The sequence below is a fragment of the Pistacia vera genome, unplaced genomic scaffold (assembly GCF_008641045.1).
Source record: "Pistacia vera cultivar Batoury unplaced genomic scaffold, PisVer_v2 Contig490, whole genome shotgun sequence".
NCBI lineage: Eukaryota > Viridiplantae > Streptophyta > Magnoliopsida > Sapindales > Anacardiaceae > Pistacia > Pistacia vera.
The window spans coordinates 290,753-305,107 of NW_022196324.1; the positions used below are offsets into that span (position 1 = coordinate 290,753).

General features: G+C 39.0%; 1 protein-coding gene across 1 annotated transcript; it reads left to right on the plus strand.

The window, feature by feature from the left end:
- Positions 1 to 13,182: 13,182 nt before the first annotated feature.
- On the plus strand, positions 13,183 to 13,710 carry LOC116104989. The gene has a single exon (XM_031391413.1). The coding sequence runs from the start codon at positions 13,183 to 13,185 to the stop codon at positions 13,708 to 13,710; it is 528 nt and encodes a 175-aa protein (XP_031247273.1).
- Positions 13,711 to 14,355: the final 645 nt, after the last annotated feature.

A 14,355-nucleotide genomic window follows, 5' to 3' on the forward strand; every position in this document is an offset into this window, starting at 1 on the left:
GTATGAAACACCAAAGGAAGCATGGGATAAGTTGAGAGAAGAGTATACGAGTAGTGATACAATAAGAGGCATGTAGGTGTTGAACCAAAGAAGAGAATTTGAGTTGCTGAAAATGCGAGAAACTGAGAAAGTAAGGGAGTATGTTGATAGATTAATGAGTGTGGTTAATAAAATTAGATTACTTGGGGTGGAGTTGACGGATAGAAGAATTGTGGAGAAAGTGTTAGTAAGCCTACATGAAAGGTTTGAGGCTAAAATCTCCTCTCTTGAGGATTCTAAAGACCTGACTCAAATAACACTTACTGAGCTGGTCCATTCTTTACAAGCTCAAGAGTAAAGGAGGCTTTTAAGGCTGGAAGACTGTAACACCCCACTTGAAATATGTAGCCATTGTTTATGGTATGGCCTAGAGGTTTACTGAATTGCTCCTGAATGAGTTTGTATATTGTTATTATTGGTTGGTTGGCCCTTAGTTGAATTTTGTTGAAGTTATTTTGAGAAAAATGTGAAGAAAATCCCTTAAACTTGCATTAAGGGTAAAATGGTATTTTCACTCAAAATTAGTTGAAATTGTGGGGAGTGAAAAGAGATAGAATTCCATGGAGAGTGCATTAAAAATGAGGGCTTTATTGTAAATGACTAAGGGACATAGATGGAATTTCTAAGGAAGAGAAAGGGCAAAATGGGAAATGATGGTTATAATATGAGCTAAAAAGGTTTAAGTGTAGAGAACCCTTCATTTCACCCATTTCCACCGCCATACCCATTCTCTAATTTCTCTCAATTCTTCACTCAATCGTCCAAGGGATTTTTGAGAGTTTTGAGTTGGAATTTGGCAAAGAATGGATCCTAAGCAAGAAGAGGTAAGAATCCCTACTCTAGATATGAGTTTTATTTATGTAAAGGCTAAGTCCTGACTAAGTTTATGCTTAGGAAATAAGGGAAAGCTAAGGTCCAACAAGAGTAGAGAGCTATGGTGAAGACTACTCAAGTATGAGGTAAGTAAATCCAACCAAGTTGAGATTTGAGAAATCTTTTGAGTAGAGATTTATATATGCATGAGTATGTTATGCTTGCTGAGAAATTGAGTTGAGATGAGAATTTACTCTAGTGTTGTTGGATATACTTTAATTATGAGAAGTGTTTGATGTGTCAAGAGAGATTGAAATTGAGTTGAAGTTGGAGGAGTTTTGTATGAATATTTTTGGGAGTGTTTTCCTTGGCAAGAATTATGGCTATATGAGGGAGTTTTCCTCCTATTTTGGATGGGTAAAGAGAAGAGTAGAGTTATAGATAAGTAGAGCTTTGGTAAGCACATGAGTTGTTTGATGATATGCCTAAGTGAAAACTGCCCTGTCACAGCCGTGACTTTCTAAGTGATTTTTTGGCATCTTACAAATTGAACTGGGCTGAGACCAAAACATAAAAGTTATACCCTATCTCTAAGCTTTAAAACGAAACCAAAACCGTAGCAATCCGAGGTGTATAGCTCAAGTTATGGCTTCTTTAGTGTGACCTGCACAGAATGACTATTTTTGATGCAACATTGTATATTTGGCATTTCATAAGTGCATTAAGGAGCATGAACCACCCATATGCATTAATTGTGCATTGAGGAGTAGCTTGAGAAATAGTAGAGAATGTTGGGTATGAGCTACATTATGAGTACTAGCTTAAGAGTAGAGAATGTTGAGTATGAGCTACATTATGGGTACTAGCTTAAGAGTAGAGAATGTTGAGTATGAGCTACAATATGAGTACTAGCTTGAGATAGAGTGGAGAACTTTGTGAATAAAATACTCAAAGAGTATAGCTTGAGAAAGAGTAGGGAACTTTGTGAATGAACTACTCTAAGAGTAAAGAGAAAAACAAAAGAAGAGAATAAAGTAGGTTGTGCGATGGGGAACCCGTGAGTAATGAGTAAAGTCACGAAAGTGGGCGCTTTGTGATCCCCAGTCATGCCTTCAGTAAGATGGGGTCATGACCGTCACGAAGAGTGGAACATGAGGTTCCAGCCGTGCCTCTGGTAAAAAGGGGCCGTGACATTCGAGAGATAGAGAAAAAGAATGTACACTCACATGGCCAAGGGTTCCGAATCCATGCATAACCAAGTCCAATCGGCTGAGAATGAGTAGAAGTCATGTAGAGCGGGCGAGTTCCTGGCCGTGCCTCCGGTAAGATGGGGTCGTGACACTCGAGTGAGAAAGAATGAGAAAAAACAGAGAAAGAGAAAGAACAGAAAGAGAAATGAGTAGAGTCGTGAAGAGTGGGATGAGTCCCCAGCCGTGCCTCCGGTAAGATGAGGCCGTGACATACACCAGAGAGTGTACAGAAAAGAGCATGAGAAAGAGAGACAGAAAGAGAATCATAGAAGTCATGTAGAGCGGAAGAAGTCCCGGCCATGCCTCCGGTAAGATGGGGCCGTGACATTTAAAGAAAGAGCTAGTAGAAAAGAATTATGAGAAATGAGAAAGAGATAATAGAGAGAATTAAAGGATGAGAAAGCTTGAGAAAGAATGAGATAGAATAAGAGGTTTTGAGCTAGTAGGAATAAAGAGTAGAAGAAAGAAACATGCAATTCTTTTGCATTAATTGCATATACATCTCATACATGCATGCACCATGATTTCTTCCATGGTTAGTGAGAGTATGATGAGCATAAGAGAGAACCATGATTTTCCTTCATGGTGAGTATGATGAGAATAAGAGAGAACCATGATTTTCCTTCATGGTGAGTAAGCATAAGAGAAGAAGAAAAGAGAATGAGAATAGAGAAAAAGAAAGAATAAAAAGAGCAGAATAGAGTTAAAGGAGAATAAAAGTATTAGCAAGAAAGAGAAAAACAGTGAGAATTAGAAATAGAAGAACGGTAGAGTAAGGAAAGAACCAAAGAGTGAGTTGTGGGGACAGGTAGTAGATGATTTACTTACTGAGCATTATTGTGCTCACCCCACTGTTCTTCCTTGTTTTGTAGGAATTAGGAGCAACGGTCGGATGGACGTCAAGGAGCGGAGAGTATTGGCACTACTGTCCACCAGTTATGATATGTTGTATTAAGTAGAAAGTTTTTAATACAGAGTATTTTGTATATGTGAAGAATTATATTTTATGAGTAAAGAAAAGTTTGAGCCCACTATCTTCCATACGCTATGTATATTTATAATTTGCATAGTATGCATTATATGAATAGTAGTAGAGAGCAGGTGTTACAAAGACGCATGTGAAGGTGCTATGGTTGCAACACATAAAGGGAAGTTTGTGCAGGCTAGAAATAAGAGAAATGCAAGAGATAAGAAGGGGAAAGAGAAGGCTAACGTTCAGTGGAACAAATATGGTGGGATGAAAGAGTATCCACTGTGTTCCCACTACAAGAAGAGGGGACACTCAGAAAAACGGTGTTGGTTTAGACAAGAATTCAGTACAGAGCCTATAAACAATTCGGCCATATGGAGAGAGTTTGTAAAAATAAAGGGGAATCCTCTCAGCAGCAAGCTTAGATGGTTGAAGATTTGCAGCAAGGGCAGGAAGCTAAGTAGTTATTTGTGGCATCCTACGGGTCTGCCTTATCATGCAATGAAACCTGGTTGATTGATAGTGGATGCACAAGTCATATACTCCAAATTTGCAGAGCTTCATTAGCTTGGACATGGCGTTTCAATCCAAAGTCAAGATAGGGAATGGAGAATTTGTGGATGTTAAAGGGAGATGTGATGTGGCTGCACAAACTCAATCAGGCATTAAACTGATTTCTAATGTGCTTTATGTTCCTAAATTAAATCAAAGTTTACTTAGTGTAGGACAAATGTTAGAGAGAAAATATGTCCTACATTTTCAGGATCAATCTTGTAAGATACTAGATAGTGAGGGCTATGAACTTATAGGAGTTAGAATGATGGGAAAAATCTTTCCTATTGACTGGAAAAAATCAGAATTCAAAACTCATAGTGCCAAGTTAGATGAATCTGAAATTTGGCACAAACGTTTTGGCCATTATCACTACCACGTCCTTAAGCAAATATAGACCAAACAGCTGGTCCTGAACATGTTGGAAATTGATGAAGTAAAGACCATGTGCCATGCATGTCAACTTGGAAAGCTAAGCATACCACCCTTTCCCGTGAACCAAGCTTGGAGAGCTTCAGAAAAACTCCAACTCATCCACATAGATGTATGTGGCCCTATGCAAACACCTTCCTTGAATAGGAGTAGTTATTTTGTCTTGTTCATTGATGATAAAACTAGAATGTGTTGGGTGTATTTTTTGAAGCGAAAAAAACGAGGTGGCTGGAGTTTTTGGAAGGTTTAAGTAGCTGGTTGAAAACCAAACTAGTTTGAGTATCAAAATGGTGAGGAGTGACAATGGGAGTGAGTATACATCAAAAGAGTTTGAAACAATATGCATAGAGGCAGGAATCAAGCACCAATTCAATAGTCCTTATACTCCATAGCAGAATGGAGTAAGTGAGAGAAGGAATAGAACCATTGTGGAGTTGGGGAGATGAAGTTGGCTGAGAAGAAACTGCCGAAAAGTTTTTGGGCAAAAGCTGTAAACACTGCAGTTTATTTACTAAATAGGCTTCCCACAAAAACCTTGATCAACCAAACTCCTTATGAAGCTTTGTATGGGATCAAACTTGCTATGGATCATTTAAGGGTCTTTGGCAGCACCTGTTATTTATTGGTTCCAACAGTGAAGAGGAAGAAGCTGGATGACAAAGCAACTATAGGCATTTTTATTGGATATAGTAATAATTCCAAGGCTTGTGGAGTGTATAATCCAGAAACCAAAAGGATTCATGTCACTAGAGATATAAGGGTTGATGAGAAAGGTGTTTCGAATTGGGAAGAGAACAAAGTTGATGAAGGAGAAAGTCCACGGCAGATTGATGTGGTTAGTGATGAAGTTGATGAGGAAGATGGAAGTGAAACTGAAGAAGAGCTCCCGGTTAGAGGTACTCGATCATTGGCTGAGGTATATGAGAGGTGTAATTTGGCCACACTTGAACCAACTAGCTTCACTGAAGCCGCAAAATCTGAAGCTTGGAGAGTTGCTATGTAGGAGGAGTTAACAATGATAGAAAAAATCAGACCTGGAAGCTTGTGGATAGACCAAGGGATAGAAATGTGATTCAAGTCAAGTGGGTTTTCAAGAAAAAATATAATCCTGATGGTTCAGTACATAAGCACAAAGCAAGGTTGGTTGTTAAGGGATTTGCTCAACAATATGGAATTGATTTTCAGGATACATTTGCACTAGTAGCAAGGCTTGACACAATCAGGTTGTTACTTGCTTTTGCTGCATAATTCGGATGGAAAATATTCCAACTGGATGTCAACTCTACGTTTTTGAATGGATGGCTCAATGAAGAGATTTATGTAGAGCAACTAGATAGGTACCAGGTTCAAGGTCAAGAGAATAGAGTGTATCTTTTGAGGAAGGCCTTGTATGGCCTAAAACAGGCTCCTAGAGCCTGATATAGCAGGATCAATGAATATTTGAGTAGCTTGGGTTATTTGAGAACTCCCAATGAACATACATTATAGTTAAGAAACGTGGAGGGTGAATACTGTATGTTGATGATCTTCTCATCACCGGCAGTAGTCCAAGTAAGTTGGATGAATTTAAGGAAGCCATGAATTGTGAATTTGAAATGACAAATCTTGGGATAATGTCTTATTTTCTAGGTATGGAAATTAATCAAACTTCATGTGGGATATTTGTTAATCAGAGGAGGTATGCTGTGGAGGTTCTTAAATGATTTGGCATGGATAAATGCAAGCCAATTAATACACCTCTGGTTGCTACTCAGAAATTGAGCAAAGAGGATGGGGCTATCAGGGTGGATGAGAGTTTATATAGAAGGTTAATAGGCTGTTTGCTGTATCTAACATCAACCAGGCCTGACTTAATGTATGCTACAAGTCTCCTCTCCAAGTTTATGACTAATTCAAGTGAAAATCATTTCAGGGCAGCCAAGAGGGTGCTCAGATATATTAAAGGTAATCCTGGACTTGGTGTGTGGTTCAAGAAATCTGAAAGTTTCTAGCTTGTGGGATATTCAGACAGTGATTGGGCTGGATCAATAGATGATATGAGGAGTACATCCGACTATGTATTTTTCTTAAATTTAGTTGCTGTGTGTTGGCTGTCCAAAAGGCATGCAACGGTAGCTTAGTCAACAGCAGAAGCAGAATACATTTATGTTGCTACTACTGTGAACCAAGCCATTTGGCTCAAGAAGATTTTGAATGATCTTAACCAAACTCAGAGACAGCCTACTATAATTTTCTGTGACAATCTTGTTGGTTTAAGCTTATACCGAATGTGCAGAGAAAAGGAGAACTGATTCAAAATTCATTAGCCAACACAAACCTGAATTTAACATGCTTTTGCTTACTGTTACAACCAATGTCAGTAAGCTTTTTACAAAATCCCAACTAATCCACACAAATCTAACAACTACATTACATATTGGAGACACAAGGCCTCAAATTAAGCTGAGTTTACCTAAGCCAAATATAATACAAAAGTTGAACACCACCATGAACTACTGCATTTAGAACAGCACCATGCACACCATTTCTGTTTACATCAAAAACACCTTCAAGCTTTGGTTCCGGCAGACTGCATTTCCAGTACAGCATCAACCTTCAATTCTCCTCCTTGATGCTTTGGCTGGAAACACCAAGTTTCAGTCTTAAGACTTCAAACTTGGATTTGGACAATGCCTTTGTCATAATGTCAGCAACTTGATCTTCTCCTCTACAGTGCACTAAGCTCACTTCTCCACATTGTTTAGCTTCCCTAATAGCATGACACTTGATCTTGATATGCTTAGTTTTGTCGTGGAGTACATGATTCTTTGCCATGGCCACAGCTGACTGGTTATCACACAAGATCAATGTAGGACCACCCTACACTTGCTGTAAATCATACAACATCTTCCTAAGCCATATAGCTTGATTCACTACGGCTATAGCAAAAACATATTCAGCTTCAGCAGTTAATTGTGCCACAGTCTCCTACTTCCTTGACAACCAGCAAATTGCACCCTGATTCAAATAAAATACATAACTAGAGGTGCTTCTTGCATCATCCAGGGATCCACCCCAGTCACTATCAGTGTACCCCAACAAATTTAGACTTTCAAATTTCCTAAACCAAATGCCTAACATGATGGTTCCTTTCACATATCTCAGCACACGTTTGGCAGCTTTAAAATGCAGTTCACTTGGGTTGCTCATAAACCTGGAAAGGTAACTTGCAGTGAACATAAGGTCAGGTCTGATGGTTATGTAATACAGCAAACGTCTCACAAAACTCCTTTATTTCCCTTCATCCACTCTCTCTGCACCATCTGTTTTGCTCAGTTTTAAGTTGGGAACTAGTGGGGTATCCACTGGCTTACAATTCTCCATTCCAAACTTCATGAGAATCTCGGATGCATACCTCTGTTGGCACACAAAAATCCCACCAACAGTCTGACTTATCTCCATGCCTAGGAAGTATTTCATCAATCCCAAATCTATCATTTCAAATTCAGTTTGCATGGCTGACTTAAATTGGTCCAACTCTTCAGGATTACTCCCTGTTACCAATAAGTCATCAACATAGAGAGAAACCACAACCAATCCTTTTTCAGTTTTCCTAATGTAGAGAGTGTGTTCATTAGGACTTCTAGTGTAACCAAGGCTGCACAAATGGTCATTTATTCAGCTGTACCAGGCTCTAGGGGCCTGCTTCAAACCATATAAGGCTTTCCTTAGCAGGTGCACATAATCCTCTTTTCCCTCAACCTTGTAGCCTTCGGGTTGCTCCACATAAGTCTCTTTTGAAATCCACCCATTCAAGAATGTCAATTTGACATCTAGTTAGAAAATTTTCTACTTAAATTGGGCTGCAAGTGCTAGCAACATCCTGATTATGTCTTGCCTGGCTACTGCAGCAAATATGTTTGAAAAATCAATACATGGTTGCTGTGCAAAACCCTTAACCACTAGTTTTGCTTTGTGCTTGTGGATTGAGCCATCAAGATTGATTTTCAACTTGAAGATCCATTTCACCCGAATTACCTTCCTTGTTCTAGGTATTGGTACTAGCTTCCCGGTTTGGTTTTTGTTGATCATGTTGAGCTCCTCCTGCATTGCAGTCAGAACAATTCAGACTTGGCAGCTTCATGGTAATTTCTTGGTTCAACCACTGCCATATTGCACCTTTCTTATACATCAGCCAAGGATCTAGTCCCTCTTACAGCATGCTCTTCATCCTTATCATAATCTGCTTCTCAGAACAACCCTTCATTCACCTCTTCTTATCTTGATTCAGCTTGCACATCAATTCTTTTCTCTTCCCAGTTCCAAGCTGCACTTTCATCAACCTTTATATCCTTTGTGATTACAATCTTTCTTGACTCAGGGATATAAACTCTATAGCCTTTAGTGTTGCTGTTGTAACCTATAAATATCCCAACTTTAGCCTTATCATCTAACTTGGATGTCTTGCTTGTTGGAATCATGACATAGGCTATGCTTCCAAACACTTTCAAACTCCCCACAGCTGGTTTAACTCCACTCTACTCCTCAATTGGTGTTTGGTATTTGACTGCCTTAGTAGGCAGCCTATTTAGGAGAAAGACCGCAGTATTAATAGCTTCAGCCCAAAACACTTTAGGGAGATTCTTCTCAACCATCACACACCTGTCCATTTCTATAATGGTTTTGTTCCTTCTCTCATAAACACCATTCTGTTGAGGAGTGTACGGGGCTGTGAATTGATGCTGAATTCCAGCTTTATTGCAAATTGTGCTGAATTCATTTTTGATGTATTCTGTCCCATTGTCACTCCTTATAGTCTTGATCAATGTTCCAGCTTCATTCTCCACCAGCAGCTTGAATTTTTCAAACATAGCAGCCACTTCATTTTTCTGCTTCAAAAAATACACCTAGGCCATCCTTGAATAATCATCAATAAAGAGTACAAAGTACCTACTACCATTTAAAGATTCAGTATTCATAGGACCGCACACATCAATGTGGATCAAATGTAGTTTACGACTTGCTTCCCAGGCTTGATCTGAAGGGAATGATGGCTTGCTAAGTTTGCCAAGTTGGCATGCTGTGCACAAGGTCCTTTTCTCCTCTATTTCGGGCAGATCCAACACCATGTCTCTTGACTTAAGTTTTTTAATTCCTAAGTAGTGAAAGTGGCCAAGCCTTTTATGCCACAATTCTGACTCTTCAACTTTGCTGGTCAATGCTAAACTTATTGATTTTTTCCACTCTACCATGAAGCTTTTTCCCAGCATCCTAACACTCATTAATTCATTTCCCTCACAATCCTTTATAATGCAAGCATGGTTTTGAAAATGTAAAGTGTAATTCTTCTCTAACATTTGACCTACACTTAACAAATTTTGTGCAATTTCAGGTACAAATTGGACATTTGAAATAACCTTAGTACTTGCTTGAGTTTGGACTGCAACATCTCCAATCCCTTTTGCTTCCACATAGTCACCATTTCCAACTTTGACTTTGGAGCTGTAGGTTCTGTCCAGCCTAACAAAGTTCTCCAAATTTGCTGCCATGTGGTTAGTACAACCACTGTCTATTAGCTAAACATCACCGCTGGTTTGCTGAGTAGCATGAAGCTACAAACAACTGCTCAGGTTCACTGCCCAGCTGTTGGTCCTCTGCAATTTGTGCTTGCTATGATGGTTGTGCACCTTTGTTCTTACATACCTTTTTAATGTGCCCGAACTGTTTGCATCCTCTGTACTGGATCCTAGTTCTGAACCAACATCTACTCTCTGGATGTCCCTTCTTTTTGTAGTGGGAAACTGGTGGATAATTCCTTCCTCAACTCGGTTTTACCCACTGTTCACCAGTTCTCTCTTTTCCTCTCTTATCTCCAGCATACTTCCTATTGCTTCCCTGCATATTCACTCCCTTTTGGGCAGCCATCATTGCACCTTCATTGGAATCCTCTTGTCTCATCAACCTCATTTGTTCTTGAGCCTGCAGTGCATGGACCAATTTGGTGAGGCTGATTTGGGAGAGGTGAATCTTCAAGAGAAGATATCGTGGACTCAAACCTTTCGGGTAAGCTAACTAACACTTTTCAACTATCATCTTATCACTCATCTCAACTCCCAACAATCTAATCTTATTCACCACACTTATAAGTCTGTCTACATACTCTTTAACCTTCTCCATCTCCTACATTCTTAACATCTCAAACTCTCTCCGTAGGTTCATCACTTGCATATTTCTAGTTGTGTCACTTCCCATGAACTCCTCCCTCAATCTATCCCAAGCTTCCTTTGCAGTCTCACATGCCATAATCCTTGTAAACACAAGGTCTGTTACTGCAGAGTGTATATGAGAAAGGGCTCTTGGAGCTTTTGACATCTCTTTCTCATACATCCTCATCTGATTCAAAGTTGGGTTTGGACCAAGCTGCGGTGGCTGTTTCTCCTCTTCCACATACTACCACAGCCCTTGCCCTCTTAGGTAGGCTTTCATTCTAACAGCCCAGATGTGATATTGGTCCCCATTAAACACTGGAGGTGAGAGAGAAGCCGAATGAGTTGCCATGGAAGCTAGGTTGCAGTTTTTAGGAAAGTGTTGTTCTTGCAAAAGGTTGAAGTCTGATGGTGATTCGCAGGTTGATTTTTGAGTTTTTTTTATGATGGTTTTTTGTTAATCTAGCTCTGATATCATGTTGGTTTAAGCTTATATCGGATGTGCAAAGAAAAGGAGAACTGATTCAAAATTCATTAGCCAACACAAACCTGAATATAACATGCTTTTGCTTACTGTTACAACCACTGTCAATATGCTTTTTACAAAATCCCAGCTAATCCACACAAATCTAACAACTACATTACATATTGGAGACACAAGGCCTCAAATTAAGCTGAGTTTCCCTAAGCCAAATATAATACAAAAGTTGACAACCATCCTGAACTACTGCACTCAAAACAACACCATGCACGCCATTTCTGTTTACATCAAAAACACCTTCAAGCATTGGTTCCAGCAGACTGCATTTCCAGCACAGCATTCACCTTCAACAAATGTGTCTATAGTTTCTATGGTCAAAAATCCAGTTAATCATGGCCGTACAAAACATATTAATACACTGCCGGGGAGAAGAACAGATTGCTGATATTATGACTAAGCCATTGTCCAAAGCTAAGTTTGAATATCTTTAGTTTAGACTGGGTGTTTCCAGCAATGATATCAAGGAGGAGTGTTGAAAGGTGATATCATGCTGGAAATCAAGAAAGTTGGCAGAATTTTGAACTGCAGTTTTACTGCCGATTGATCTCCCTCAATTCATGCAAAAGCAGTTTTTGAGTCACTGTGTTGGATTGATTCAGTGACATGTTTAGGTGTATTAGGTTTGGTTAAGTGTAATTTCACTCATGCTTGTACGTGTACTAGTAGGTGTAGTAAGTTTAAATTTTAATTTTGAAATTTCATTAGTTGGAACAATGGCGTGTGCGTTGTATATTTTTACCCCTGTTTTTTGAATAAAAAACAGAGCATTATTGCAGTCTTACATTTCTCTTTTGTTCATCTGTTTTTCTCCTTCGTTTGCATGCAAGTTTAACTGTCACAATAAGAATTTTATTATTGGACCAAACCTTTGACATAAGAAATTATAAACCATCATAGTCAATATCAATGTCTTTGTTAATCTTAATTAGTTTTAAATCCTTCATTGAATATAGATCCTCTTCTCTGATATTTGAGTTTAGGGCCTACTTTGTCCTTAATCCACAAGACAGAAAACCGTGCTCCCTATGACATGTAAAATTTCCAAGCACATGCAAGTATGGACACAAACAAACATCAATTCCTATATAACTACCACATGCAAACCAAAGATTTGTTTGAAAATTATTAACATGATAGTATATTTCATTTATGTGTTTAACCAAATGGAGTTTTTGTTCTCTTTCTAAGATATTATGCAATAGTTATATCTCATTTTCACATAGTTTTAAGTTGCCTAAACTGTTTAAGTACAGCCCTGCCGGCATAAGAAGACAAATGTATACCTAACAAGTGACTATGGCGTACCCTACTTATTTGATTCTTATCAAACACCAAACAAGATCACAAGTCCCTTCCATCTCTTGGCTTCGATGATCTCATGGTGGTACATCCTATCAACCCAACACAAAGAAACAATATTGTTATGGTGCTATCTTTCCTCATCTATATATAAGAGCAAATTGCTATTGCCTTCTGCATGCACAGCCTTACCAAGAAATATCTTCTTTAAAACTTCTAAACCTAGTTGTTCAAAATATACCATCTACAATAATGATTAACTCAAAGAGGCTCATCGAATTAGCCAGAAATGGAAAAAAATGGCTGCAATGAAGAGCGGGAGAAACCAACTTCCAAAAAGTGATGCTGGCTAGTCCTTATCAATTGCTAATAAAGGCCATTTTGTTATGTATACAACTGATGATATACGGTTCTCAATTCCCTTGGAATTCTCAGAAAAGCGTCTTTAGTGAGCTCTTAAGAATGTCCGATGAGGAATTTGGACTTCCTCCCAATGGACTAATCAAATTGACTTGTGATAGTACCTTGTTGGAGTATGTCATGTCATTGCTCAGAGGACAAATAGCAGAGAGTTTAGAGAAGGCTTTGCTAACTTCCCTGGCGACATATCATTGCTCAGCATTGGCTTCTCTTGCTCTAGGACATGTTGAAGTAAATGATATTTTGTTGGAAATCATTTTGCATGTTGGTTTGAAAGTTTGGTGATAGTTTTTTAACTAAAAGGGGTTGTCTGTCAAGTGCAGTTCCTGTCCATTTTGGAAGTGTATTTGTGTGATGTTTTAGGTGAAGACAGCAGGTGATTAAGCCACAAAATCTCAATGAAATTTGTGTTTGTTAAGGGTGGTTCAAATTGTAGTATATTTAAAGATTATTTATACTGAGAAGTAGTTGTAACAGTGATGTATTAGGTCCATATATCTCTCAGTTTGTGAATGAAAAATACAGCCTATTTTGCATCAGTTTTACTCTTCTTTTTTAGCTCTCTCTCATGCATGAAAATCCTTCTTTCTCTTAGTTTTTGAATCAAGAAAAACCTACAATTGGTATTAGAGCTTCTTTGATCTTATAGGACCTGAATACTAATGCAAGAAAAGCTTCTCCATGGCATCCAGTTCTGCTCCAATCTCTGTTCTAGTTTTCAATGGTGATCAGTACCATGTTTGGGCTGTCAAGATGAAAACATACCTGAGGGGCCATGGTTTGTGGCAATATGTTGAAGAGGAGAAGCAAGTTCCCCAACTTGGACCAAACCTGACGCTGAACCAAATGACGGTTCATGAAGAAGAAGCAGCCAAAGCCCTAAGAGCACTGTCTTGTATACATTCAGTCGTGACAGATCAGGTCTTCTCCAGGATCATGGCGTGTGAGACCCCTAAAGAAGCTTGGGACACTCTCAAGGAGGAGTTTGGAGGGAGTAACCAGACAAGAAATATGCAAGTTCTAAACTTGAGAAGGGAATTTGAAGTGCTCAAGATGCAGGAGACAGAATCTGTCAAGGAATATGTGGACAAACTTATGATAGTGGTGAACAAAATAAAACTGCTAGGGGAAGAAGTAACCAACCAGAGGGCAGTGGAGAAGGTCCTGGTCAGCTTACCTGAAGGTTTGAAGCAAAAATTTCGTCCCTAGAAGACTCTAAAGATCTGCCCCGAATCAGCTTGGCTGAACTAGTTCATTCACTTCAAGCCCAAGAACAAAGGAGGCAATTGACGCAAGAAGACCCAACTGAGGTAGCCATGTTTGTAGGACAGAAAGGAAGAGTACAAGGAAGGGAAGACAAGAAATACGGTGGTGAAAAGAAAGGAAAAGAGAAGAGCAATAATCAAGGAGGGAAACGTGGTGGACCAAGATTATTTCCTCCATGTGTACACTGCAAAAAGAAGAACCATCCAGAACATAAGTGTTGGTTTAGACATGGCATACAATGCAGGTCATGCAAGCAGTATGGACACATAGAAAAAGTGTGTAAAAGCAAAGGAAATCAGCAAGAGCAGCAGGCTGCAATGGTGGAGGTCCAGTAACAAAATTCAGAAACAGAACAGCTCTTTATGGCTTCATGCATAAACCACAACATGTCTGATGATGTATGGCTGATTGACAGTGGTTGTACAAACCACATGACTCTAAATCTGTCAAATTTTGTGAGTATTGATAAGCATTTTCACTCCAAAGTCAAGATTGGCAATGGAGAATTTGTGGAAGTCAAAGGAAGAGGTAAGGTTGTTGTCCCAACTCCATTAGGCACTAACTATATTTCAAATGTCCTTTATGTAC